We start from the raw sequence: 26,430 nt of genomic DNA on the forward strand, positions 1-26,430 counted from the left end.
ATTGTCATTGTCAAGAACAATGAAATTGCGTTTGGGGCTTCCATACCACCCAAAAAAAAGAAGAAAATAATAAATACCCCTTAAAACCCAAGTGTACATATTTAACCCAGTGTGACTCCAATGCAATAAGACAATCCTTAGCAATAATGTTCGTAGAAATTCAGACAAAGACCTGAGAAACATGACAAAATACAACAATGCAACCCATTCAATATTATTGTACTGTGAGATATGATATCAGATATGATAGTTATCTATTTAAGAAAGAGGGGGGGGGGGCAGGAGGGGGAAGAGAATAAAGATATGATGCACCAATGCAGACCAGTTCATTGCTATGGAGAAATGCACCTTAAAGGCGAAATCAGGGGCCCTTATCCTTTAGCAAGGAGAGGCTTCCCCCTGCTGGTGGGACTTACACAACATATGTGCCAGGGTCTGATAGGAATCACCCCAACCTTGGAATCACGTTTTTCTTTTTTCTGTTTGGTTTTGAGCAGTTATTATTGTTCATTGTTCAGTTTCTCAGAGGGAGTTGACCAGTCAATAAGTTATACAAGTTCTGATACTTCATTTTATGAAAAATGAGTGCCACGACCTTCCCCAGTCCCCCAAACCCCTGACAGGCCATCACCCTCCTCCCCCTCCCTTTCTCCCTCCTCCCCACACCTGAAATTCACTGAGGAGATGATGGAGCGGGTCAGTGCTGGGCTCAGATCTACCCCCCGTCCCAATCCCTTTTTGTCCCCCATAAACCCCCCACCAGAGCGGCCAAAGGTTCGCCATCGAGCCCCACCCTCAACAGAGCAATCGAAGTCACATTGCCCAGCCTCGCCCCCCTTAGTTCCTCTTCATGCCCTGTCTCCGCAGTCTGATGCGTGATGTGTGAAGGGTCCGGGCTGTGAGGATTATGGCAGTGATGACTTTTCCCAGGAGAAGCTGGGACCCTGTTTACTAGAAGGTTTTAAAATTTCTGTACTTTTAGGTGACAGGAGACATGTGGCCTGGTCAAAACACAGAGAGCTGCACTCTAAAAGATCTTTAAACATAGTAAACATACCTTGTGTGCCACAGACTGCTCCCAAACACGAGGGGACAAGTAATACCTCTAAAACACTTAAGTTGGCTTTATTAAACATTAGATCTCTAGCTGGGAAAACATTTTTAATTAATGATTTAATCACTGAGCACAGCCTTGATTTTATGTTTTTAACTGAAACTTGGTTGGACCAAAGTAACAGTGGAGCTGTTCTCATCGAGACGACCCCTCCTAACTACAGTTTTATCAGTGAGGTCAGGGCGAGCAGGAGAGGAGGAGGGGTTGCTGTCTTATTTAATGAATCATTTCAATGTAAGCAGCTATCTCCTGGAAGTTTTCAGTCTTTTGAATATGTGGCTTTACAGCTGAAGGCCCCATCCAAAGTTGTGTTTCTTAATGTTTACAGGCCTCCCAAATACTGCACAGACTTTTTTAATGACCTCAGTGAACTGCTGTCTGTGATCTGTGTTGATTTTGACTGTGTAATTATTGCTGGGGATTTTAACATTCATGTGGACAACCCTCAGGACAAAGGGACTAAAGACCTGAGTAACACTCTGGGCAACTTTGGGCTGACTCAGCATGTAACAGAGGCCACACATAACAGAGGACACACTCTTGACCTACTGATCTCCAAAGGCCTGAGCATTTCAAAGGTTACTGTGTCTGATGTGGGCCTGTCTGATCATTACTGTGTTTTCTTTGAAAGTAAAATCTCAGCCCACACAAATATATCAACAACAGTGATCACAAAACGGTGTATAACTGAACACAGTAGTGAGATCTTTAACCAGGTCTTCCCATTAACACCTGACCTGCCCAGAGGGTCAGTCAATGAGCTCGTATTTTGGCCCATTCCTCCATGCAGATCTTCTCGAGAGCAGTGATGTTTTGGGGCTGTCGCCGAGCAACACGGTCTTTCAACTCCCGCCACAGATTTTCTATGGGGTTGAGGTCTGGAGACTGGCTAGGCCACTCTAGGACTTTCAAATGCTTCTTACGGAGCCACTCCTTTGTTGCCCGGGCGGTGTATTTTGGATCATTGTCATGTTGGAAGACCCAGCCTCGTTTCATCTTCAAAGTTCTCACTGATGGAAGGAGGTTTTGGCTCAAAATCTCACGATACATGGCCCCATTCATTCTGTCCTTAACACGGATCAGTCGTCCTGTCCCCTTGGCAGAAAAACAGCCCCATAGCATGATGTTTCCACCTTCACAGTAGGTATGGTGTTCTTGGGATGCAACTCAGTATTCGTCTTCCTCCAAACACCACGAGTTGAGTTTATACCAAAAAGTTCTACTTTGGTTTCATCTGACCACATGACATTCTCCCAATCCTCTGCTGTATCATCCATGTGCTCTCTGGCAAACTTCAGACGGGCCTGGACATGCACTGGCTTCAGCAGCGGAACACGTCTGGCACTGCGGGATTTGATTCCCTGCCGTTGTAGTGTGTTACTGATGGTGACCTTTGTTACTTTGGTCCCAGCTCTCTGCAGGTCATTCACCAGGTCCCCCCATGTGGTTCTGGGATCTTTGCTCACCGTTCTCATGATCATTTTGACCCCACGGGATGAGATCTTGCGTGGAGCCCCAGATCGAGGGAGATTATCAGTGGTCTTGTATGTCTTCCATTTTCTGATGATTGCTCCCACAGTTGATTTTTTCACACCAAGCTGCTTGCCTATTGTAGATTCACTCTTCCCAGTCTGGTGCAGGTCTACAATACTTTTCCTGGTGTCCTTCGAAAGCTCTTTGGTCTTGGCCATGGCGGAGTTTGGAGTCTGACTGTTTGAGGCTGTGGACAGGTGTCTTTTATACAGATGATGAGTTCAAACAGGTGCCATTCATACAGGTAACGAGTGGGGGACAGAAAAGCGTCTTACAGAAGACGTTACAGGTCTGTGAGAGCCAGAGATTTTCCATGTTTGAGGTGACCAAATACTTATTTTCCACCCTAATTTACGAATAAATTCTTTACAAATCCTACCATGTGGATTCATGGATTTTTTTTCACATTCTGTCTCTCACAGTTGAAGTGTACCTCTGGTGCAAATTACTGACCTCTGTCATCCTTTTAGGTGGGGGAACTTGCACAATCGGTGGCTGACTAAATACTTTTTTGCCCCACTGTATGTGGACATCACATTTTGGGATGTCTAGACAAAAAATACAAAATTTTGCTGTACAAGGGCGTAGAGCTGGGCGATAGAATGATAACGATATGTATCGCGATATAACTTTTACTCGATAGAGAAATTAAGCTATCGCGATAGACCTCGCCGCTCTTGTCCTCTTAAAAAAAAAAAAAAAAAAAGGTCAGCCAATCCAAATTAAGTAGCGCAGAGCCGAACCAATCACAGCCGCAGCGTCACGTCGCGTGACTTGTTACGTACAGCACAAGTGCCAAGCTGCACGTGTGTTTGTTTGGGAAGCAGCCAGCGGGTAATGGAGTCAGCGCACAATGGAGGAAATGAGTGTGCCGACTAGAAAAATCAACCGAGCGTGACCGAAGAGAAAACAGATGATGGTTCCAATGCCGGAGAGATTGTCGAACGGAAGAGCCATAGATGTTCCGTAGTGTGAAGGTATTTCGGCTATTTCAAGTCTGACAAAAAACAGAGTAGCGTGCACTGTAAATTGTGCCGAAAGCAAGTCTGGAAATACAATAAACTGGTGCATGCGTCACACTGTGCGCCACGTTATTGTTTCGGTGAAATGAATTTCTACAATACTGTTAATTCTACTCTCTGCAGTGTTTAAATGCTTACATATACACACAGTTACTGTCCCTCCACACACACGACTCTGTTCTGCTTCTATGCCCCAGCTTTGTTTACTTTTTCCCACCGAGGCTTCTAGACTTCTGATTGGCCAACATTTCTGCACGGTTAGGAATCTAGCACCACCTGCTGCTTTGGCATGTTCATAGCAGCGTTTTCCTTCATTTCTGCCTTTATGTGTGGACGGGATTATTTTTTAAAACGAAAACGGAAAATCTCCGTTTTCAAAAATACCCGTGTACGTGTGGACGTAGCCTCAGTCTCTGACTGGAAGCGCTAATTCGTCATTCGGCTTTTGTCAGACTAAAGTAACTGTTAAAACTGTTTGAAAAGCTAAGCTATACAACAAGGAGAGATTGAGAATTTCCTTTTAGTTCTCAGTTTATTTGATATTGACAAAAGTTAGTCAGTTTTGTCTGTTCTTCTGTAAAACAAACTAAGATTTATTTTTAGAATTAATATTTTGTTTCTAAGTGGAATTGACAATTTAGTCTGTTTCGTTTGTTCTATTTTGAAACTTAAACGCTTTAGCGGCTGCCTTTTGTGTAGTTTGCAATATTTGCCTTTATTTATCTGAAAAAGTCTCATGTTCCTTAAGTACATCTACCCTGTTGAACTTATTATGGGAAATAAATATTTAAATAAAAACAAGCTGCTGATTATTTCACATTTTACTTGTGAGCAATGGCACATTTAAATCTTACAAATATAGTTATTTGGCTTATATCGTGATAGATATCGTTATCGCCTGAAATGAAAAAAACATATCGTGATATGAAAAAATCTCATATCGCCCAGCTCTACAAGGGCGTGATATTCACTTATGAGGACATTATACTGCATCTGTTCTATTCTAAATTTAAAGCTAATATCCTCATATGTGGATCTCATTTCTCTCAGAAACAAAAATCAGGTAAAAAAATGCATGCCATGAAAGAGTTCGGGTCTTAGGAGGTTAAGGTTATTTCTTTTAATGTAAATGGGCTTACAAATCCTATTAAGCGAAGCAGGATTCTAACTAAAATGAAGAAAGATCGAGCACAAATCGTATATTTCCAAGAAACCCACTTGACTAATAAAGAACATGAAAAATTCAAGAGAATGGGCTTTACAAACATGTTCTCCTCATCATACAAATCTGGCCGCAGGCGAGGTGTGATGATCCTAATCTCTAGGGATCTAAATTTTGAAAAGTTGTCTGAAATTAAGGATAAGGAAGGGAGGTTTATACTGGCTCGGGGAACGGTTGATGGTAATCTGGTTACATTAATGAATGTTTATGCACCACCAGGAAGTTACCTGAGTTTCTTTAAAAAAATTATTAATATAATGGTGACAGAAACCCAAGGCCCCTTGATTTGTGGCGGCGATCTGAATATTCGCCTGCGGCCGGATTTAGATAGCTCTAATAGAAGAATGCTGGAATCAAGTACTCTGTATAAAAGAGTCTCTGCACTTTTTGAAGAGGTAGATTTAATTGACGTATGGAGAAATCGTTTCCCTACAAGGAGAGATTATTCTCATTACTCAGCTCCACATTCCCTTTATACAAGGATAGATTATTTCATGATGTTTGGAAAAGATAGGGATAAAATCCAATCATGTGAGATGGGTACAATAGACATAAGTGACCATGCACCACAGTATCTGACAATTGATTTAAACGTATACCCCAAAACATCAACATGGACATTGAACTCATCTTTGCTTAAAGATGTAAAATTTAAGAAAGAAGTAATGAAAGAACTCAAAGATTACCTTGAAATAAATGATAACGGAGAAGTGTCACCTCCAATACTATGGGGATGCATTAAAAGCTGTCATAAGAGGGAAGATCATAGCATTTGCCTCTTTTTAGAAAAAAGCTCGAGAGAAAAAAATGGCAGAATTACAAAGGACTCAAAAACAATTAGAAAGTGAGCATAAACAAATGCCTTCAACCAGCACTCTAAAACAACTAACAATGATCAGAAATGAAATAAATAAGCTGAATACACAAGCGATAAAGAGAAAATTACTATATTTGAAACAGAAATATTATGAATGTGTATCAAAATCAATGAAAATTCTTAGCATGGAAACTTAAAAAGAAAATTGCAGAGAATACTATAACTAAAATTAAACACCCAGAGACTGGCAACATGATGACTAATCTACATAAGATACAGGAAGCCTTTGAATCATTTTATAAAACATTATACGCTAAGGTTCCAGGTGGAGCCGAGTACGAAATTGACAATTTTCTGAATTCTTTATACCTACCAAGTTTGAATGAGGAACAAAATAAAATAATGATTGCAGAAGTGACAGAAACTGAACTCATGAAAGCCATCAATAGATTAAAAACAAACAAGTCACCGGGCTCCGATGGTTATACCGCAGAGTGGTACCAGGGAATTTAAACAGAAATTGATCCCTATATTACTCTCTACTTTCAACTGGGTGTTAAAAAAAGCGCAAATCCCACCGAGTTGGAATGAGGCTATCATCTCGGCTATCCCAAAAGAAGGTAAAGACAAAATTGAGTGTGGCTCATATACACCCATCTCTGTCCTCAACATAGATTACAGACTGTTTACCTCTATAATTGCCAGACGAATGGAAGAATCTTTACCCAACCTAATTAGTAATGACCAAACGGGGTTCATAAGAAATCAGCAGACACAGGACAATATACGCAGAACTCTTCATGTAATAAATCAGATACAAACATCTAAAAGTAAAGACATGCTTATGAGTATCGATGCAGAAAAAACTTTTGACTCTGTAAATTGGGACTTTCTTTACAAAGTCTTGAACAAATTTGGCTTACATAATAGAATTATTGATACGGTGAAGGCATTATATACTAACCCTACTGCAAGAATTAAAGTTAATGGTTATCTCTCAAATAGCTTCGCTCTGCAAAGAGGAAATAAACAAGGCTGCGCTTGGTCTCTACTTTTATTCGCATTATACTTAGAACCTCTGGCACAATCAATCAGACAAAACAAAGACATCAAGGGAATAAACATTAGAGAACAGGAACATAAGCTTGCTTGCTATGCAGATGAGATATTAACACACATAACACATAACTCCCTACCTGAACTGATGAATCTATGCCAAAAATTTGGGAAACTTTCTGGGTATAAAATTAATATGTCCAAAACTCAAATACTTAACTATAACTTTAGCCCCCCAGCTCACTTGGTTGCTCAATATCCAATGAGATGGCAAGCAAAATCATTGAAATATTTGGAGTTGTCATACCTAAAGACCTAACTAAATTATTTGAGGAGAATTTTGGTTCCCTGCAGAAGAGAATAGTGGATGATATCAAATGATGGAACATGATTCCCTTTCTAACTTTATACGATCACGAATTGAATCCATCAAAATGAATATTCTGCCAAGATTACTGTATTTATTCCAAACACTACCAATACAAATTGATCAAAGCCAATTTAACGAATGGGACAAAATTATATCACGATTTATACGGGGAGGGAAGAGACCAAGGGTTTGTTTTAATAGAATAGAATAGAATAGAATAGAATAGAATTCAACTTTATTGTCATTGCACATGCACAGGTACAGGGCAACGAAATGCAGTTTGCATCCATCCAGAAGTGCTTTAGTGATATAGATATATTACAATATATATTAGCAATAATATAGATATGTGAGTATATTACAGAAATGGGTCTATTATGGTATGTTATAATGTACACGGTATGAAGTATGTTGTGAATATTCTATAACTATAAGTATGTACAGGCTGTAGTGAGTACAAGCTATGTACAGGATATGAACAGGCTATGAACAGGATATAAATATGAAAAACTATACAGAATATGAAATAAATAACTTTACAGAATCTGGGATATACAGCTATACAGAAATGGGAACTATGCAAGTTGTAAACAGTTGTAGGATTAAAGATTATCGAATGTACAGAATGATTATTTACACAGAGCTATACAGTAGTGCAGTTAAGATAAGTGAGGGTGTAGATAGTTACAATTACAAAAAAAGACAGGAGGATGGGGGCTGCTGTCACTAAAAAATTATTTTCGGGCTGCTCAGTTGAAGACTGTGATTAACTGGTGTGATATAAGCTATAAAGCACAATGGAAAAATATTGAGGAGAGCATCTTTTCTTTTCCAATACAAGCTGTCCTGATGGACTTAAACATTAAAAAATATATAGACAAGGTCTACAACCCTTGGGTGAAATGTACACTTAATGTATGGAGAAATGTTATGAGGGAATTTAAATTGGAACAGGACTTGGCTTTATTTAAATAGTATGCATATGACTCTGATTTGCCCCAAATAAATTGGACTCACGTTTTAAAAGTTGGTCTGCTAAAGGATTACCTGCATTCGATAGTCTGACTAAAGATGGGAACTTAATTAGTTTGGATACATTGAAACAAAAATACAATCTGGAAAAGCAGGATTTTTATCGATACTTGCAAATAAGACATATTAAGACAACAATCAGAGTGGCGTCGAACACTAATGTAGATTTGATAGCTATGCTTAAAAAGGCATATAGTGGCAACGTAAATAAAAAACATATTTCCTTTTTGTATACATTTCTTACAAATAAGCTTTCTCACTCAAATGAATATGTGAAGATAATATGGGAACAGGAGGGAGGAGTGTATATAACAAAGGATGAATGGACTCAAATATGGGAACGACAATGGAAATGCACTTCCTCACGAAGATGGAGGGAATTTGGATGGAAAACTATGATACGGTTCTTTATCACCCCTTGTCAAAAGACTCATTATGACGGGAATCCCCCTGTATGTTGGAGAAAATGTGGACACCAACGAGCACACCACGCTCACATAATGTGGGACTGCTCTTTGATCAGGACTTATTGGAAAGACATTCACGAAACACTACAAGAAATTTTCAACTGTACATTCCCTTTTGGAATGAAAACATTTCTTTTTGGATGTACGCCACAGGAATGGTCTAAAAAAGATAAATGTTTACTAAGTGCCTTGCTAGTTGCAAGTAAAAAATGTATAACAAAGAAATGGTTATTACAAGATGTACCAACTTTATCATTGTGGTGGGAAATAACACTAGAGATTTATAGGATGGAGGAGTTAACGGCATATGTGAATAACAGAGTAAGTTGTTTTTTGTCGTGCTGGGATAAGTGGGTCCAATACACCAATATACATAAGCCGAATTTAATTCTCAAATCTTAAAATCAATAATCTGGCTACTGGTCACTCCCGATTGTTCAGTGTTTCTGTTTTGTTTGGTCTATTGCAAATTGTGTTAATCAATGCCTGTAACCCGCATCGTAAACTGTAAAACCCAAAAATAAAAAATGAAAAAAATAAATAAATAAATAAACTACAAGATTTTTTGGATTTGGGGCCATTGTGTGCCGGGAGTCTGGCGACAGCTGTTTTCAAAGTACAATTGAAATCACCTCCCACCAAGATCATTCCTTCAGATGTATCACTCCTGTAACACCTGTAACATTCAGCAGTCGCCTCATTGCTCTGACACACACAACAAAACTATTGACTAGACTACACATTAACTACACAAGATTTGCGCTAAACGTCGCAAATCTGTCACATCTCAAGACACCGCCGTCACTCCTAAAACTTCCCCCTTCCTAAACAACTAAATTCCATGTTGCCATATCATTTTTTGATTGGTCAACATGGTACATTTTTCCACCAATAGTGGGTGGGTTTGTTTTGGTTTTGGTTTTGCTCACAGACAGAGAGTGCTTTCGAGCGTTTTCCTTATAAAACGTCGTTTTTACCGTTTCTTCTCGCAGTAAATATAAACAACGATAGTATTCAGGAAGAAAACCAAACATTGCATATATTTAGCAATATGTGTATATTACCACACAGTGTTGGTATTATAGGAACTGCACTGCAAAGGTTTGAGTCCCATCTAACTGAGATTTGGATTTTATCATGTAAATAAGAAGTCTTCATCATATATAAAAGTTAGCCATGCAGTTTCACAGGTTTCCGTGTTGGGACCAATACTTTTTACATTATATATGCTTCTACTGGTTAATGTTGTGTGAAAATACTACATATACTTTCATTGCAATGTAGATGTCTCCCACTTAGAATTATTTAGGAAGACAGATGACAAATCAACTAAATTATGGACATGTCTTAGAGACCTGAAGGTTTGAATGACATATAATTTTCTAATTATAAAATTGGACAAAACTGAGATTACTTTAAATCTCACACGCCATATAATTCCTCTGGATGGCCTCACTGTGGTCTGTGAGGAATCATGGAGGCATTTTTGGTCAGGACAAGTCATGCACACATTAAACAAACATATAGGACTCCTTTCCTTTATCTATGTAATATAGCAAAAATTAGAAATATATGTTTCAGATTTATGCTGAAAAACTGGTTCATGCATTTGCTGTTCTAAAAGTTCCCTGAAAGTTTTCTATTTTCTTTGTATTATTGTAGGAGTTACCTTAGATTATGATACACCTTGAGGCAAATGTTGTTGTGATTTGGCACTGTATAAATAAAACTCCACTGAACCTTACTTTCCAGGTAGAATATCATAGAGCTGGGCGATATATCGAGTTTTTAAAACATATCGATATATTTTTATACGAGATATAAGATGTGACAATATCCTTTATATCGATATAGTCTATGTTACGTTATAATTATAGTTGTGGAGCTGCAAGTTTGCCTCTCTTTCGTCCACTTTTGTCTCTACGCAACGTTACTCCGCCTCGCCTTCACTGAAGACAACTCCCCCTCCTCCCCCATCGCTTCACGTGCAGGCAGCGACAAGACGGACACGGCAAATCTCCGTTAACGAGTTACTGCGCATCGCCCCATGCGTGGGGCTGGACGGCGTCAACGTGCTAACGAGCTAAACATGCTAACGAGCTAACCGCGCTAACGAGCTAACAGCGCTAACCCTAAAATCCTTTCATTCTCTCAAAAGTTGATAGCACGCCTTATGTATGAATTCTGGTTGTGCTTGATGGCCGCGAACCGATTTTATGTGGTACACGGCGCTCAGCAATCTGTCAAAAAATGTTTTAGTACGACTTTGGTAAGCTACGGAGCTGCACCGCTTGATAGATTGTCGGCGCCTTACGGCTACCGAGGAGCTTCGCGGAGTGATACGTACTGTGCATCAACGTAATATTACCGTATTGTGTGTGTATAAAGTCCATAAATGGCACCTGTAAATGGCACGCTAGATTCGACACGCTAGATTCGACACAGCGAACACCATGAGACCGGACAGTGTGCGCACCGCGGATGACGTCAGTGCGCACACTGTGTCTGAGGAGGATGTGCGGAGGTGCTTCAGGAAGGTGAACGCACGCAAAGCTACTGGTCCGGACGGGATTCCCGGCCGCGTCCTCAGGTCATGCGCGGCTCAGCTGGCTGGAGTGTTCACGCACATCTTCAACCTTTCCCTCTCTCTGTCTGTAGTCCCAGCCTGCTTCAAAATGGCCACCATCGTCCCTGTACCCAAATCCTCCACCATCTCCTCATTGAACGACTGGCGACCTGTAGCCCTGACCCCCATCGTAAGCAAATGCTTCGAGAAGCTGGTCAGGGACTTCATCTGCTCTGCACTACCCGACTCACTGGACCCTCTACAGTTTGCATACCGCCACAACAGGTCCACTGATGATGCCATAGCCCTGACACTACACACTGCCCTGTCACACCTGGAGAAGAGAGACACGTATGTGAGGATGCTGTTTGTAGATTACAGCTCAGCATTCAATACCATCGTTCCCTCGAAGCTGGACAGGAAACTGCAGGATCTAGGACTGAGCAGCTCCCTCTGCAGCTGGATCCTTAGCTTCCTGTCTGACAGACGCCAGGTGGTCAGACTGGGCAGCATCACCTCATCCCCCATCACACTGAACACTGGTGCTCCACAGGGGTGTGTACTGAGCCCTCTCCTTACTCACTCTACACCTACGACTGCACAGCCACTAACAGCTCCAACATCATTGTGAAATTTGCGGACGACACTACAGTGGTGGGTCTTATCACCAACGGTGATGAGACGGCTTACAGGGAGGAGGTCAGCGCCCTGACCCACTGGTGTCAAGACAACCATCTCACCCTCAACGTCGCAAAGACAAAGGAGTTGATAGTGGACTTCCGGAGGTGCAGAGAAGTACACACCCCCATCACCATCAACGGCGCTGCTGTGGAGAGAGTGAGCAGCTTCCGGTTCCTTGGCGTACACCTGGCTGAGGATCTTACGTCGTCAGTACACACAAACAAAACAGTGAAGAAGGCGCAGCAGCGCCTCTTCTTTCTCAGGAGACTGAAAAGATTCGGCATGAGCCCCCGCATCCTCAGGACCTTCTATCACTGTGCCATTGAGAGCATCCTCACTGGATGCATCACCACCTGGTATGGCAACAGCACCGCCTACAACTGCAAAGCTCTCCAGCGAGTAGTGCGGTGCTCTGAACGGATAATTGGAGGTGAGCTTCCCTCCCTCCAAGACATCTACAGGAAGCGGTGCCTGAGGAAAGCGGGGAGGATCATCAAGGACTCCAGTCACCCCAGCCATAAACTGTTCAGACTGCTTCCATCAGGAAGGAGGTTCTGCAGCATCCGGTCCCGTACCAGCAGACTGAGAGACAGCTTCTTCCACCAGGCCATCAGACTGCTGAACACGTCATAGACACCTCAGCTTCACTACTGGAACTTCAACATTATGCACTCCACACTGTATATAAATGCCACTTGTTTTGCACATATTCAACTCTGTATATTTTATATATTTTATTATTATTATTATTATTATTATTATTTTATTTTATTTTTTTACTATTTAATTTGTAAAAATGTGTATACACACACACACACACACACACACACACACACACGTAGGAAAATATTTAGTATACACATCCAGAAATGCATACACTATTATATATTGTACATATATTTATTAGTTTCAGATTAGCCATTCTTGTATTTTGCTCGTTTGTGTTGTTGTGTTTGCACATCTCTGTTGCTTGTGGGGCTCGCACACAAGAATTTCACTCGCATGTGCTGTGCCAGTGTGCCTGCACATGTGATGTGACAATAAAAGTGATTTGATTTGATTTGATTAAGAGACGTGGTTATGAAGCGGATTTCAAACTCCAGGCTATCAGTCACACAGTAAAACTTGGGAACAGAGCAGCTGTGAAATCTGTCTGTCTTTGTTATTACGCTCAGCGTCTTTTAGTTTACATTTTGACTGCACAATTGTGAGCTCTTTGTTTAGCACAAAAACAACCTTGTTTTCTTTTATTTATGGAGCATTATTATTTAATGAATGCTCATAATTTAATTTTGAGTAATTTTTCATGTACATCTGTGCTGTATGTTAATAAAAGTGCCTGTGTGACATCTGGGACACAGCTTTGACTAAGAACTCTCTTTTTGTTCCTACTTTATGGCTTAAAAAAAAAATTATCGAGATATATATCTTATATCGCCATCCAGCTAAAAAATATCGAGATATGAATTTTGGGTCATATCGCCCAGCCCTAGAATATCATATCATAATATATCTCTGATTAACCGGAATTACCCTTTATCACATAAACATTTATAATGGTATCACCACAAACAATAATATGACACAGCCCTACTTGACAGATATGCAAATTCTGAAAACATCATTAAAGTTAAGCAGTATACTAAGCATGTCATTACCCTCTTATTAATCCTTCCACTGCCATTCAGTTCTCTCTTGCCTTTAATGATGTGGTACAGTCAGATTTGATTTTACCACAGAGCAGAGCCGATCATCAGTATGGGGACCAGTATGCTGCATAATTTGCACAGTACAGTTTTCTGTTCTGGTGGCTGCTCATTTACAAACAAGCTCCTTGATTCGTTTTGGCTGGTCTTTCTGTGGTGACGAGGTGACTATTGCAAACAGTCATCTAAAGCAATGAAAAAAATACTGCAGTAAACAGTTTGCTATGATAGCTCAAAATAAACAACAGAGTTAAATATGAAACGATAGACTTGTGTTTAACGTTGTCATATCTCACAGCCCTAATAGCAGCTGTTCTGAAAAAGTAACAGTGCACAGAGGACCTGGATGGGGGAATCAGCCAAATGTGAATCTGTTAAGCTTTGGATTTTTACTGCTCCATTTCCAAAACTTTTAATCACATTTTTCTATTATGGTAACATGACAACAGTATATAGTATATACTGTTTCACTGTATTTCCTTGTGAACTGACCTGTGAATCAATGACAAAGATTAACGCTCCAGTGCCTCTGAAGATCATTTCGTAGTCAAAAGTGGGGTCAAAGAAGTCAATCTGACCAGGAAAGTCCCAGATCTGGAAACTGACAAAGGAGCTGCTGGAGACATCCTCTCTGCAGATCTTATTAGTACTCTCCAGGAACAGAGTCTCACTGGGAGACATTTTATGGAAAACCACTTTCTGGATGGAGGACTTCCCACTCCTTCTCAAGCCCATCAACAAAATACGAGGTTTGACCACACCATTCACGGAATCACTGAAGCCTGGAGCTATAAAACAGCAAAGGGAAACCTTTAGGTGAGCAATTCTAAATTAGACAAGTTCTAAAGATTGGTGCGCACGGTACTCTTAATTAGTGACGGCCAAATGAAGCTTTCTGAAACACTGAGACTTGTATTGAAAAAGGTGTCATTACTCAAAGCTTCTCAACACAGTCCTCTGCGGTGCCATCTGGTGTCCAAAAATATGAAGAGCAGCTTGAATCTACAACTTAAATTGAACTGCTTCAATTAACATTACAACACATCTCAGTACATTTTCCACCAGAGATGGGTGACGTTAGACACTTCAATATATTTCCAGTATGTCAATATAGTATTCACAGCACTTCACTGGTTTCACATTTTACCATCTTACACCCTGGAGTTTGCCAAAAGGCAAAGACGCACGACGTCTAGAGGAAACCAGCCACTGCTCATCACCAGCCAATACCATCCCTCCAGTGAAGCATGGTGGTGACAACATTATGCTGTGGAGATGTTTTGCAGCAGCAGGAACTGAGAGATTATTTACAGTCGAGGGAACGATGTACAATGTACAGAGTCATGAAACAGGAACTGCTAATCCAGTCTGGGTCTTTTTGGACTCCTTTTATCGTAAAGTTCCTGGGAGGGAATTTGCCAAATCTATTATGAAGGAGGGATGGAGGTTAACGAATCTGTTGATTTTAAACATTTAGAGAATTATTGTCAATAGTCCCACTGTTAACTTATTATTATATTATATTTACATTAAATCTGGCTTCTTTCAATTGCGCCAGATTTCTAAAGCTAAGTGTTATATACCACGCAGCGACCTTGAAAAACTTCCACGATTTTGTGAACTCCAGGTTAGACTATTGTAATTCTCTTTACGTTGGTCTCTAATCCATTCCTCTTCATAGGCTACAGCTTGTTCAGAATGCTGCGGCTCACCTTCTTACTGGTGCTGGAAAATTTGATTCTATTACTCCAGCTCTTGTTGATTTACACTGGTTCATGTAACTTTTTATCAAATATCGTATTGAGTTTAAAATTTTGTTACTCACTTTTAAAATTCTGAATAACATTGCGCCCAGTTATCTCACTGATCTCCTTATCTGTATGTTGCCGAGCGCTAAGATCATCGGGTCAATTACTAGTGCCATCGTGCCTTTGCTTCAGCTGCACCTAATCCTTGGAATAGGCTCCCCGCTTCTATTCGTGCCTCAGACTCTATCCAATCCTTCAAATCACAACTGAAAGCTTACTTATTTAACCTGGCCTTCCTGACCAGTTAGTGCCCTTATCGCATCTAAACGAATTAATTTCACTACTGGTTCTTTTAACTTCTTAGTTGATATTCTGTATCTATGAACTGACCTTCCTTCTGAACTGAGGTCTGATACCTTTTTTTTTTTTTTACCTCACTCTTCTTGTCTATTAGTGCCTCCCTTCTGTCTGTGCTAGTACCTGATCTGTATTTTGTTAATTGATTTATTTTGATCTTGTGTATTATTGTGAAGCACTTTGAAATACCTTTGGTTTATAAATGTGCTATACAAATAAAACTGTATTGCATTGTGTTGTATTGTATATTTGAATGACACATTGATCATTGTTATTACTTTTTTAATTGCTAATTGGTATTTAATAGCCATTTCAAGGAGTGGGAGGAGCCACTGGATATTTAGTCAGGGACTAGTGTGCCAGGTCATGATGGAGAGTGGACCATAGTAGCCTATTGTTAGGAGCCCTCATTAACGCGGTTTAGGCTAGTGCAGAGCTGTTTCTATTTAATTTAGAATTATCTTTAAATTGAAGGTTTCTTGTTTTTCCTTTGTTTCTTTGTAAAGTCTTTCTACTCCTACTTGGCTGCAAAAGTAGTTCTACTTGAGCAAAAGTTGTGAATATTTTTGTACACCTTATATTGTTATATTGTTCTTATATTGTTTTTTTAATCATTTGCAATCGTTTTTTTAGATTTCTCCATATAATTTGTTAATTTGCAAGAATTTTGAAACTTTGTCTTCATGGGGTGTTATTACAAATTCATTTCATCTATTTAATTGTATTTAATCTAACATGACAACATGTGGAACAAGTGAAGCGCTGTCGATAAATGCCAGTACCCCTGGCACTTCTGTAGGTGTGCACAGTTGACATTATCATGCTGTACACAACTTCGCTAGTTACGCCCACGATTGTAGAGAAAACAGCCCGTTTTCCGAGTGTGTGACCTTCCAAAGCAGTGAAGTTGCAAAAATCCCATACCTCTGTCCTCACAGCTCAGGTCGGCATCAGAGAACGCCTCCAGGTCGTACTCGTCGTCGTCATATTCCAGAGCTTCGTCCTCCTCTCCGCACAGGACTGAAACTTTCTCACTGGTCATGCTGATGTTTTGTTTTGGATTCAAACTGCTCGTGGTATCCAGCTTTCCCACAGCGTTCACCTGATACGTGAGCGCCATGCCGGTGAACTTTCACCCGCGGTCCCCGCCTCCAGTCGCTGCATACGCAGCCAAGCAGGGAGGTGTCAAAGCGTAGGTTTAGTCTTGGTAGCTGTACAACACTCCGTCTCATACTGTAGTAAAGTATTTAGAAGCAAATTAAAATTACATTTCTGATAAATATTTATTTAAGATTTGCTTTACTATTTATTTCAAAAAAGGTCTACACATTAAAAGAAAGCAAAGCATTAGGGTAATAGGGAAAAGACATCTGAATGATCTTCAGACGTATGTGGCTGTGAAACAATAGCTGCATCCATCTTGGGGTGACTGTGGCTCAGGGGATTTGGAAGCTCATCTGTAACTGGAAGGTTGCTGGTTCAGGCTGCTGTCTCTGTCCTGGTCGTTGTGTCCTTGGGCAAGACACCTTACCCTACTGGTGATAGCCAGAGGGGCCGATGGCACGATATGGCAGCCTCGCTTCTGTCAGTCTTCCCCCAGGGCAGCTGTGGCTACAACTGTAGCTGCCTCCACCAGTGTGTGAATGTGAGAGTGAATGAATAGTGGCATTGGAAAGCGCTTTGGGTGCCTAGAAAAGCGCTATATAAATGCACTCCATTATTATTAAAACATGATAATAATAATAATAGCACCATGCCGAGTGTGTGTTTTGTTGTTGTTTTCCCATCGACCTATTTATCTGTGCTGTGCTTTTTTGGAAATCGAATTTCCCAGAGGAACCCACCCGAGGGATTAATAAAGTTCTATCTTATCCTTATTACTAAATATGTGTTTCATTTTTACACCTTTTTCTGAGTCTTCTTGTTTGTTTCTTGTTTGTCTCTGTGGAGAACCTAATTGTTTTCACATGGGACCAACTGAACACATCAGTGATACTGAATGGAACCAGACCTGTGAGGAGCCAAGGAGGACAGAACGGGGCTGTAGAACTAAGCAAAGAGTTAAGAGGGGGATATACACTTACTGTCCACTTTATTGGGGACACTTATTCAACTTCTCATTAACACAGATGTCTAATTAGCCAATTACAAAACAGCAACTCAATAATATTTTATTTATTCTTTTTATTATTAGTCCTTTATTTATCCAGGTAAAAAAAATCTTATTGAGATAAAAATTCTCATTTCCAAGAGAGACCTGACATCATGGCAGCAAAAGTCAAAAACATGTACACAACAAATAGAATATCCCATACAAACATGTGAACAATATACAATAACAGATTAATTAAGAGCAACATTAAAAACAATCACACTGAGTAAAAGAGTCATTGTCTTGTTCCTTTAAGAGGGACTTAAACTCCCCCAAGGTAAGCAATTCTGATCATTTCAGTTCCTTCTGCAGATTATTCCAGAAAACAGGGGCAGCATATTTAAAAACCTTTTTTCCTAATTCTCTTCTGATTTTTGTGGACAATCAATTGTGAGAACGAAGGCTGTATTGGTTGTGTTTTTACCAGTGTTGGGTAAGTTACTTTAAATTAGTAACTTAGTTACATTACTAGTTACTCCTATCAAAAGTAACTCAGTTACTTCAAGTTACTCGTTACTTTCAAAGTAACTAGTTACTAGGGAACGGAACTTTGGTTTTACCCAGAATTCTCTTATTAATGTGTTGCTTCCCTAACTGGATGCCCAGCAAGGATGCCAGTCTTCTAGCTTGCTTACATGTTAGCACTATCCTGCCACAAGTACACTGTGCCACCTAATGGCCTGAACCTAAAATGGTTAAAATGGCAGTGTAGTAGTGCGAGTGCAAGTTAATGATGAAATGCATGAAACTAAATTAGAAATTAACAAAAAGCTGAAAATTTAAATTGTTAAAAGTTTCAATGTGAATAGTTGTTTTTTGTATTATATGATTTATTTATTACATTTTATGTGGAGTGAATAAATAAAAGTATATTTACGGTGGCCCCCAGAGACAAAGCACGTACAAACTCCAAAACACGTACGAACTCCGAAGCACGTACAAAACACAACAGAAGTGCTCCAGGATGCTAGGGGCAGTGTTGAGCTTTTGTTGTTGTTTTAAAATTATTTATATGAGTGCTTGTGTATAAATACACAAACAATACACATATGCTTTCAATTGTGTAATTTAAGTGATCCAGGTAGCTCTGTTTTGCAAGTTCAGTTACGCTAGAAATGTGGTTTGGAGTTTGTACATTCTTTGGAGTTTGTGCGTGCTTTGTCTCTAGGGGCCACTGTATATATTTATATATAAACATATATAAATAAACCACTTTTTTTTTTACATGAGTAATTCCGTTCGTGCATAATTTTATATTGTTGTTAATAATAAATTAATTAAAGCAACAAAACAACCTGAAGAGCCGGTTGGGAGCCGAAAGAGCCGGTTCTCTAAAAAGAGCCAGAAATCCCATCACTAACAGAGCCGCCTCCAGCCACAGGTGAGTTTCCTTGTCAGGGTGTGCACTCCTGGTTTGTCCAATCAAAGCCTCCTTCCTCTAATTAACTGGAGATCCTCAAATTGACACCAGCCTGCAGTCTGTGGACCTGGGGAAATGGTGAGCAAAGGGAGAGGGAAAGAAAAGATGCAGCCTGCAGACATGTAACAGCCATGTACAGTACACAAGTTCCATAGAGGACTGTGCTGTTACCTTGCACACGTCAGACTTTCAGGACATCTTCAGGTCATGCCACCAACAGAAGTACTCTGATGACTCTGCAGTGGCTGGATGTATTAGTAATGGGCATGAGAAGTAGAGAGCACTAGATAATTTTATGAAATGGGCAAGGAGAAACCATTTGCTTCTGAATGTGAATAAGACCAGAGACATGATAATCGAAAAAGACAGCTACATGTCAGGGTAATACCCTGGGACAGGATGTTGATGTGATAGAGAAGTAAAAGGAAAGTTTTAAGCTTAACCTTGAGAGTAGAGAGGGTGGCTGTTCCTTAATCCAAACTAGGAGCTGGTTTCACAGAAGAGGGGCCCGAGAGCTGAAGACTCTGCCTCTCATTTAATTTTTAAAAATTGTAATCCAGTAGTCTGTGAATGAATTGTTCTATCTGGGTGATATGGTGCTATGATGTCTTTAAGATAAGATAGGGCCTGATTATTCAAGACCTTGTATGTGTTGCATGCGAGGAGAAGGATATTAAATTTGATTCTTGAAAGAGCCAATGAAGAGAATGTCTTTCTCTCTAGTCCACGTCAGTACCATTGCTGATACAACCAAAGGGGTTTCAGCGAGTTTTTAGGATAACCTAATAACAATTTATTTCAGTAGTCCTGCCTAGAAGTAATAAATGCACTGTCAAGAAATAGTAGAGTTTAGGTAACTGTTCTGAACTGTGTTGGGCCCATGGCACTGAACAACTTAGACATAAACTTCAAAATACAGCTGCTATAATAAAATGTGTTCCCCTCTGCTGTATAATCCATTATTATAAATATGAATGTTATGAAGAAATAAGTTGCCCAAAGAGGGGTCACAGGGAATCAGTTTCTATGCCATGTGTCTCAGTATATGATTTAAAGGTTTATTATTACCTGAGATACACAGATTAAGCTACACTAAACACCAATGCATATTGTAACAGGAACAGGAAGTGATACAATATCAGAGTGAGAGCCAGCACCAAATGAGAGCACCACCAATGCAAATATAGTGCCAAATCTCAACAAGCGACTAAACTAAATTAAATAATATAATATATTACACTTAAAAATATAAGAAATAGCTCTAATATATACAAATAGATCAATATAAATATCAAGAACATTACAGAGATTAAATATATATAATCACACGAGCCAAGGGGTGAAAATGGGTGTGGGTCACAATCAGCCAAGGTTTCAGGTGAATTCATTGTGAAACCTAGCTCCAACCTGTCATGTGATTTACTGAGGTCAAATGGCCCAGGATGTGAGTGGGCATTAAGGCGTCTGGGGGTGGATCTCAAAACTGGATTATAGATGGCAGACAGTTGGTCACACATATATTTCCCTTAGTATTTAGGTATGAACACAAAGCAAAGATGATCAAACCAGCACAAAGAGACTTTAAAGTGATTCTACTGTAAAAGCATTGAACAGGTAGAAACAGAGGCTGCAGCCTGACTGTTCATCAGTTTGTTACCTGTTGAAGTTAAGCAGTGACTGGCTTCACCGCAAATGATGGCTCACGTTATCACAGTGCTGGGCTAGGGCCAGCATTCATTCAGCTTTATCCTCACTCTGGGTTCTTGGCTTGCATGCTAAGTACAGGTGCTTGCGAAGAGAGGGAAGCAAGAGTACTATATGTGTCACATTTGTCTTCTTTTTTTTTTACATGAACCATAGCAGGGGTACCAAACATGAGGCTTAGGGGCTAGAATTGCCCCGGCAAAGACTCCTATCCACTCCAGTCCCACTGCATGGTTATGGAAAATGTAAAGGAGGACATACATTTATTTGGTAAAAAAAAAAGTTGCTGTGAATTAACAAAAATGTTCTGTTTTCTAATTAATAAGCAGCTTTCACTGCTAATTACAAGCCTGTCTGGACAATAAGCTACTGAAACTTTTTCTGCAATTTTACACAATTGGTTTAAGGCCCAAAGAGTCATGCCTGACATCCCTGAAGGAGAGAGAGAGAGAAACATGGGCAACATAACAAAAACTGTTTCTTTTTTTTATTGAAAAATAAGTCCTTTCTTGCCTTTTTCCTTTAGACCCTGATATGCTTACTCCAAAGGTCAGTTGTTAAAACGGCTCCTTTGAAACATACAGCAATAAATCAGAGAGACTTGACTCTCTGATTTATCCTAAAGAACAATTTCAAGGTATTACACTGTATAAGCAATAGTAACTTGATTTCAAAATAAACCTGCACATTTCTTGCAGCAGTGAGTTATTGTGCTTTGAAGATCATCACTGGGAGTGACTAGGATGGACAAGGTTAGACAGGATTATTGAAGAGGAAGAATTCAGGTTGTGTGTTTTTTTTGGGATAAAATTAGAGAAGCAAGACTGAGATGGTTTAGATAACTGCAGAGGAGGGATAGTGGATATATTGGACAAAGGATATTTAATATGGAGCTGCCAGGCAGGAGGAAAAGAGAAGGATGATATTAAAGATTCATTGATGTAGTGAAAGAGGACATGCTGCTACTGACATCCTCTTGGTCCTTTTACACCAGCCCTAATCGAGCCCCACTTGTTCCAGCCACCTCTCATGTGGAGATCGGATCATCTTATAACTCCTGATCTCCATGATCTATATTTACAAAGACATCAGTAAAAAACTCTCCCAAGCTAATTTAGCATATTAAAGGAAGAATTAACTAAGAAAAGAATTAATCTAAGCACTCGGGGCAGTGACCCCCAAACTGGGTGCGTGGCTTGAGCAGATGATCTGATCTGAAACATAGGTGTTACAAATGTGCAAAAAAACGAAGCCATCAAGAATGGGGCAAACAGTTTCTAATGACACGAAGACTCCTGCACGCCTTTTGGGCCATGTTTTGAGGATGTAGAAATCCATGTTGTGAAGTGAAATTTGGGCCGGTCATAGGTCTTTTCTTCCACGTTCGGGGGACTACCCTTGGTTGCAGTCTTTTTTCAGATCTACCCACATCTTAATGTGTTTACATTTTCTACATTTTTTACCTAAAGCACATTTAGACTAGCTTTGTCAGACAACCCAAGAAAGACTGATGAGCTGACGAGTGCCTGATGCTGTGCAGTGACACAAGCCAACGCAACCATTACCCTCGAGTTTTTCATCAATTGTCCCGCTGAGCCAACATTCAGCCAGGAGAGAAACAATCTGCACGCAGTGGAGATGAGTGCCCTAACAGATGGGATCAGATCAGGCCAGAAAGCAGTAGGATTGGTCTGAAGTGATCATTTTAGCATTTATACTTCAGAATTTGCTTTTGAGGTGATATCTGTCTTCCTAGAATATTTGTTTTATTTCTAAAGGTTTGGGTCATTTCTAAGCTTTAGTTACAGTAACTGGACAAACTATAGCTGCAACTATAGCTGAACTTTAAAAAACACCCAACCAATAACATGATCACAGATTGTGGAAACAAGCCTTAATGAGAACTACGAGTACAGTTATTTCATTCATTGTCTGCTGAGGTCACCCCTTACAGTTAGAGCCACTTCGTGCTTCAACATGGATGTGTCAGGTGTTATTTAGTTTGAACTATTGTCCTAGATTGAAGGAACTTCATGAACTAAAAGAAATGACAGGATACTATACTAACTGGTAGGGGTGCAACGATACACAAAATTCACGGTTCGGTTCGATACTTTGGTGTCACGGTTCGATATTTTTTCGATACAAAAAAATGTTCATGCCTTTTTAATTTGTCATTTATTAAAATTATAAATATATATTTTAACTCAAAAGTACAGTTTTTAAATTTAACCCTAACCCTTGTGCGTGTTTTTTATTTTGACAGCGAATGCACACCTGCGGACCACTTATGTGCAGCCCTGGTTATTTAGCTCGTCATATTGCAGCCACAGAAATTCTTTTGTCCATGAAACCATAAAGCTGCACTTTCTTTTTGCCTTATAGTCTGATTTGTCATAACTTTTCCGTTTTGTGGTAAGCTTTTCTTTGGCTGTCACTTCTTCACCCTGACCTGTCTTATTTGGCTCAGCAGAACTAAAATATATATCCTGCTGCTTTTACACAGGCACTCACATAAGCTCAGCGATTCTCTGCGCGATCAACCTCTCACATGTTTAAGCTGCGGGAGATTTCACTTGTCATGTTTGCATAGTAAGCTAACGATTAATAAGACCATGTCAGAGGAATTGGTGCACAAATTATCATCACTCACAGATCAGTGCTGTCGCTCTCTATACACAGTTCGCACGATTGCAAAGTGAAAGCAAAAAAACAAGCGCAAATTCAAACGCGATTTCAATATGTCACATATTGACAGTGGCTCACCGATGCCAATGACATAATTACCCAGCTACATTTCTGAAAGAATGCAAAAGCATTGACATATATTTTTCCTTCCTACAATAGCCCGACGGGCAGGGTAGCCCGTCTGAAAAAAATCGCTAGCCCCCGGACGTCGGGCTAGCGATTTTGCGAGCCCTGTATCTGATTGAGGAATCACTCATCTTTGGAAAAGAGAGTTTATTACAGAGAAATGGCTCTTTCCAAAATAAAAGCTATACTATCCGCTTCTTCTGGGCTATATTATCAGCAGCATAAGGAGAATCATGTGCTAACAGCTGTCTAAATGACTCGGCTAAAGTTAGTAGCATGCTTATTGTTTTTGTCTTTGCACTAGGATGATGTCGGCGTAAATGTGCAGTCATATTCGTTGTGTTCCCACTAGTGCTTTCAGGTTAATCTCGTTGAAATGACCTTAACGCCACAACACGGCAAATCTCCGTTAACGAGCTACCGCCGATCGCCCCGTGCATGGGGCTAGACGGCCAACACGTTAACGAGCTAACTGCGCTAACACACTAGTTCCCACCCATGTAATTGAGCATTGCATGGCACATCCAACATACTGTTTTACTTTAGTCCATGACTCGCTTACCTTCAGGGTCATACGTCACATGAAAACCAAAATAATTCCAAACGCCAGATCTGAATGAGGGGTGGGGGAGGTGCCCTGCGCTCTTCCTTCTGACTATGCTGTCTGTGTTGAGCGCTCAGTGGATCTGCGCTCGACAGTGCAGCCTAGGCGGAGTAGTCGAACGCAGATTCACTGAGCGCTCAACACAGACAGCATCGTCAGAAGGAAAGTTGATAAAATAAATTACAAATGTTGTATTGTTCGATACATATGCGTACCGAACCGAAAGCACTGTATCGAACGGTTCAATATCGATACGAATATCGTTGCACCCCTACTAACTGGATACTATAGCTCCTCTGAAAAGAAAGCCTCAAATCAGAAGTATTTGACTTTTTGCACCTTAAAACAGATAACTGGTGTCCTTGAAAAGAAATGGCGCCTGACTAATTTAGAAGATCATCATTATTGTTGCACATAGTATAGAGGAAAAAATAGTTCCACTATTTAAAAAAAAGCCCTCTGTGATGCTATATAAAGAAATAAGAAGCCAAGGATTCCTTCAGTAATTACTTCCTCTTTTAGACCCCATTCCTACAAGACTGCTCAAAGAAGTCCTGCCATTAATTAATGCTTCAATCTAAAATATGATCATTCTATCTCTATTGATAGGCTACGTAACACGGGAGTTTCAGTCAGGTTTCAGAGCTCATCACAGCACAGAAACAGCTTTAGTGAAGGTTACAAATGATCTTCTTATGGCCTCTGACAGTGGACTCATTGGCGTTTGTTACTTTTGACTATTTTATTACAGCAATTAGAGCACGCTGTAGATATTAAACATACTGTGCTGTATTGGTTTGAATCTATCTGTCTATCTAACAGACTCCAATTTGTTCATGTAAATGGAGAGACCTCTTCACACACTGAGGTTAATTTTGGAGTTCCACAGGGCTTCGTGCTAGGGCCAGTTCTGTTTGCATTATACATGCTTCCTTTAGGCAGTGTCATTAAAAGCCACAGCATAAATTTTCACTGCTATGCAGATGACACCAATCTTTATTTATCCATGAAGCCACATAACAGATATATATATATATTTACACCACAGGAATGTCTTAAAGTCAGAAACACTTGGATGACCTCTAATTTTCTGCGTCTGAATTGAGATAATCCTTAAAAGTCTTAGAAATATGGTATCTAACCAGATGCTTAATCTGCATGGCATTACCTTGGCCTCCAGTAACATTGTGAGGAACCTTGTAGTTGTTTTGGACCAGGATATATCCTTCAAAGTGTATATTAAAAAATGATGACAGATGGCCACAACTCTGTGAGCCTGGTTCTGGTGGAGGTTTCTTCCTGTTAAAAGGGAGTTTTTCCTTCCCACTGTCACCAAAAACCTGTTCATAGGGGTCATCTGACTTTTCTCTGTTTTCTCTGTGTATTGTAGGGTCTTTACCCTACAATATAAAGTACCTTAAGGCAACTGTTGTGAGTTGGTGCTTTATAAATAAAATTGAATTGAATAGCTTGCTTCATGACCACTTTCCTGACTGCTGATAGTGCATCGCAAAAACAGAAACACACACTGGGTATGTTGTACTCATGTCATAGTATATGTCCCTAAATGTGGGTGTTTTTACACAAAGTGTCATTGCTTAGACAAAGTCCCACCCTTGCAGCTCAGATGTTAGTCAGGCAGTTGGGTGTAGCTCCTCATAAAGCTTGCATTTGTTGTGTAACACAGTGATCCTGGTGTGACATCTAGCATTTGGCCTCAGTGGCCACAGCAGTAGCTTCTGAAGGGAAAATCAAATCAATGCTTCATTGACTCTGTCAGAAAGTGATGGAAACCTAATTAAAGGCCCTACAGGCAAAGCTGGTCATTTTATGCAGGCAAGCAGTAGGGCTCTAAAATCAAGCTAGTAATATGCACTATTACTGCGATCTGTGTTCTATGGGAGGGAATCTGTAAGCACAAACATGTATGAGAGACAGTTAAATGTTAATTGTCAGGGGAAGTATAGAAACCTTTCAATTTCATTTTTTGCTGTGGAGTTTTCAAAAAGCTGCAGAATGTTTGTTTGCTACAACTTTTCAAATGT

General features: G+C 40.0%; 1 protein-coding gene across 2 annotated transcripts in view; it reads right to left on the reverse strand.

Moving 5' to 3' along the window:
* The window catches only part of rragd (ras-related GTP binding D), a 69,359-nt gene extending 52,548 nt beyond the window's left edge, over positions 1–16,811 (reverse strand). The window contains exons 1-2 of one of the 2 annotated variants that reach the window (XM_086274526.1): positions 16,616–16,811; positions 14,079–14,374 (exon numbers count right to left, since the gene is read on the reverse strand). In XM_086274526.1, the coding sequence (XP_086130652.1) occupies positions 14,079–14,374; positions 16,616–16,811 (492 nt within the window). The remainder of the gene's footprint in view (positions 1–14,078; positions 14,375–16,615) is intronic. The other variant, XM_086274527.1, reaches the window with a different exon arrangement.
* Between the last annotated feature and the right edge of the window lie 9,619 nt (positions 16,812–26,430).

This window comes from Aulonocara sp. 'chitande type north' Nkhata Bay, linkage group LG19 (assembly GCF_057382095.1).
Source record: "Aulonocara sp. 'chitande type north' Nkhata Bay isolate Kocher_YH1m ecotype deep benthic linkage group LG19, A_spYH_male_GT1.1, whole genome shotgun sequence".
In the NCBI taxonomy this organism is placed as follows: domain Eukaryota; kingdom Metazoa; phylum Chordata; class Actinopteri; order Cichliformes; family Cichlidae; genus Aulonocara; species Aulonocara sp. 'chitande type north' Nkhata Bay.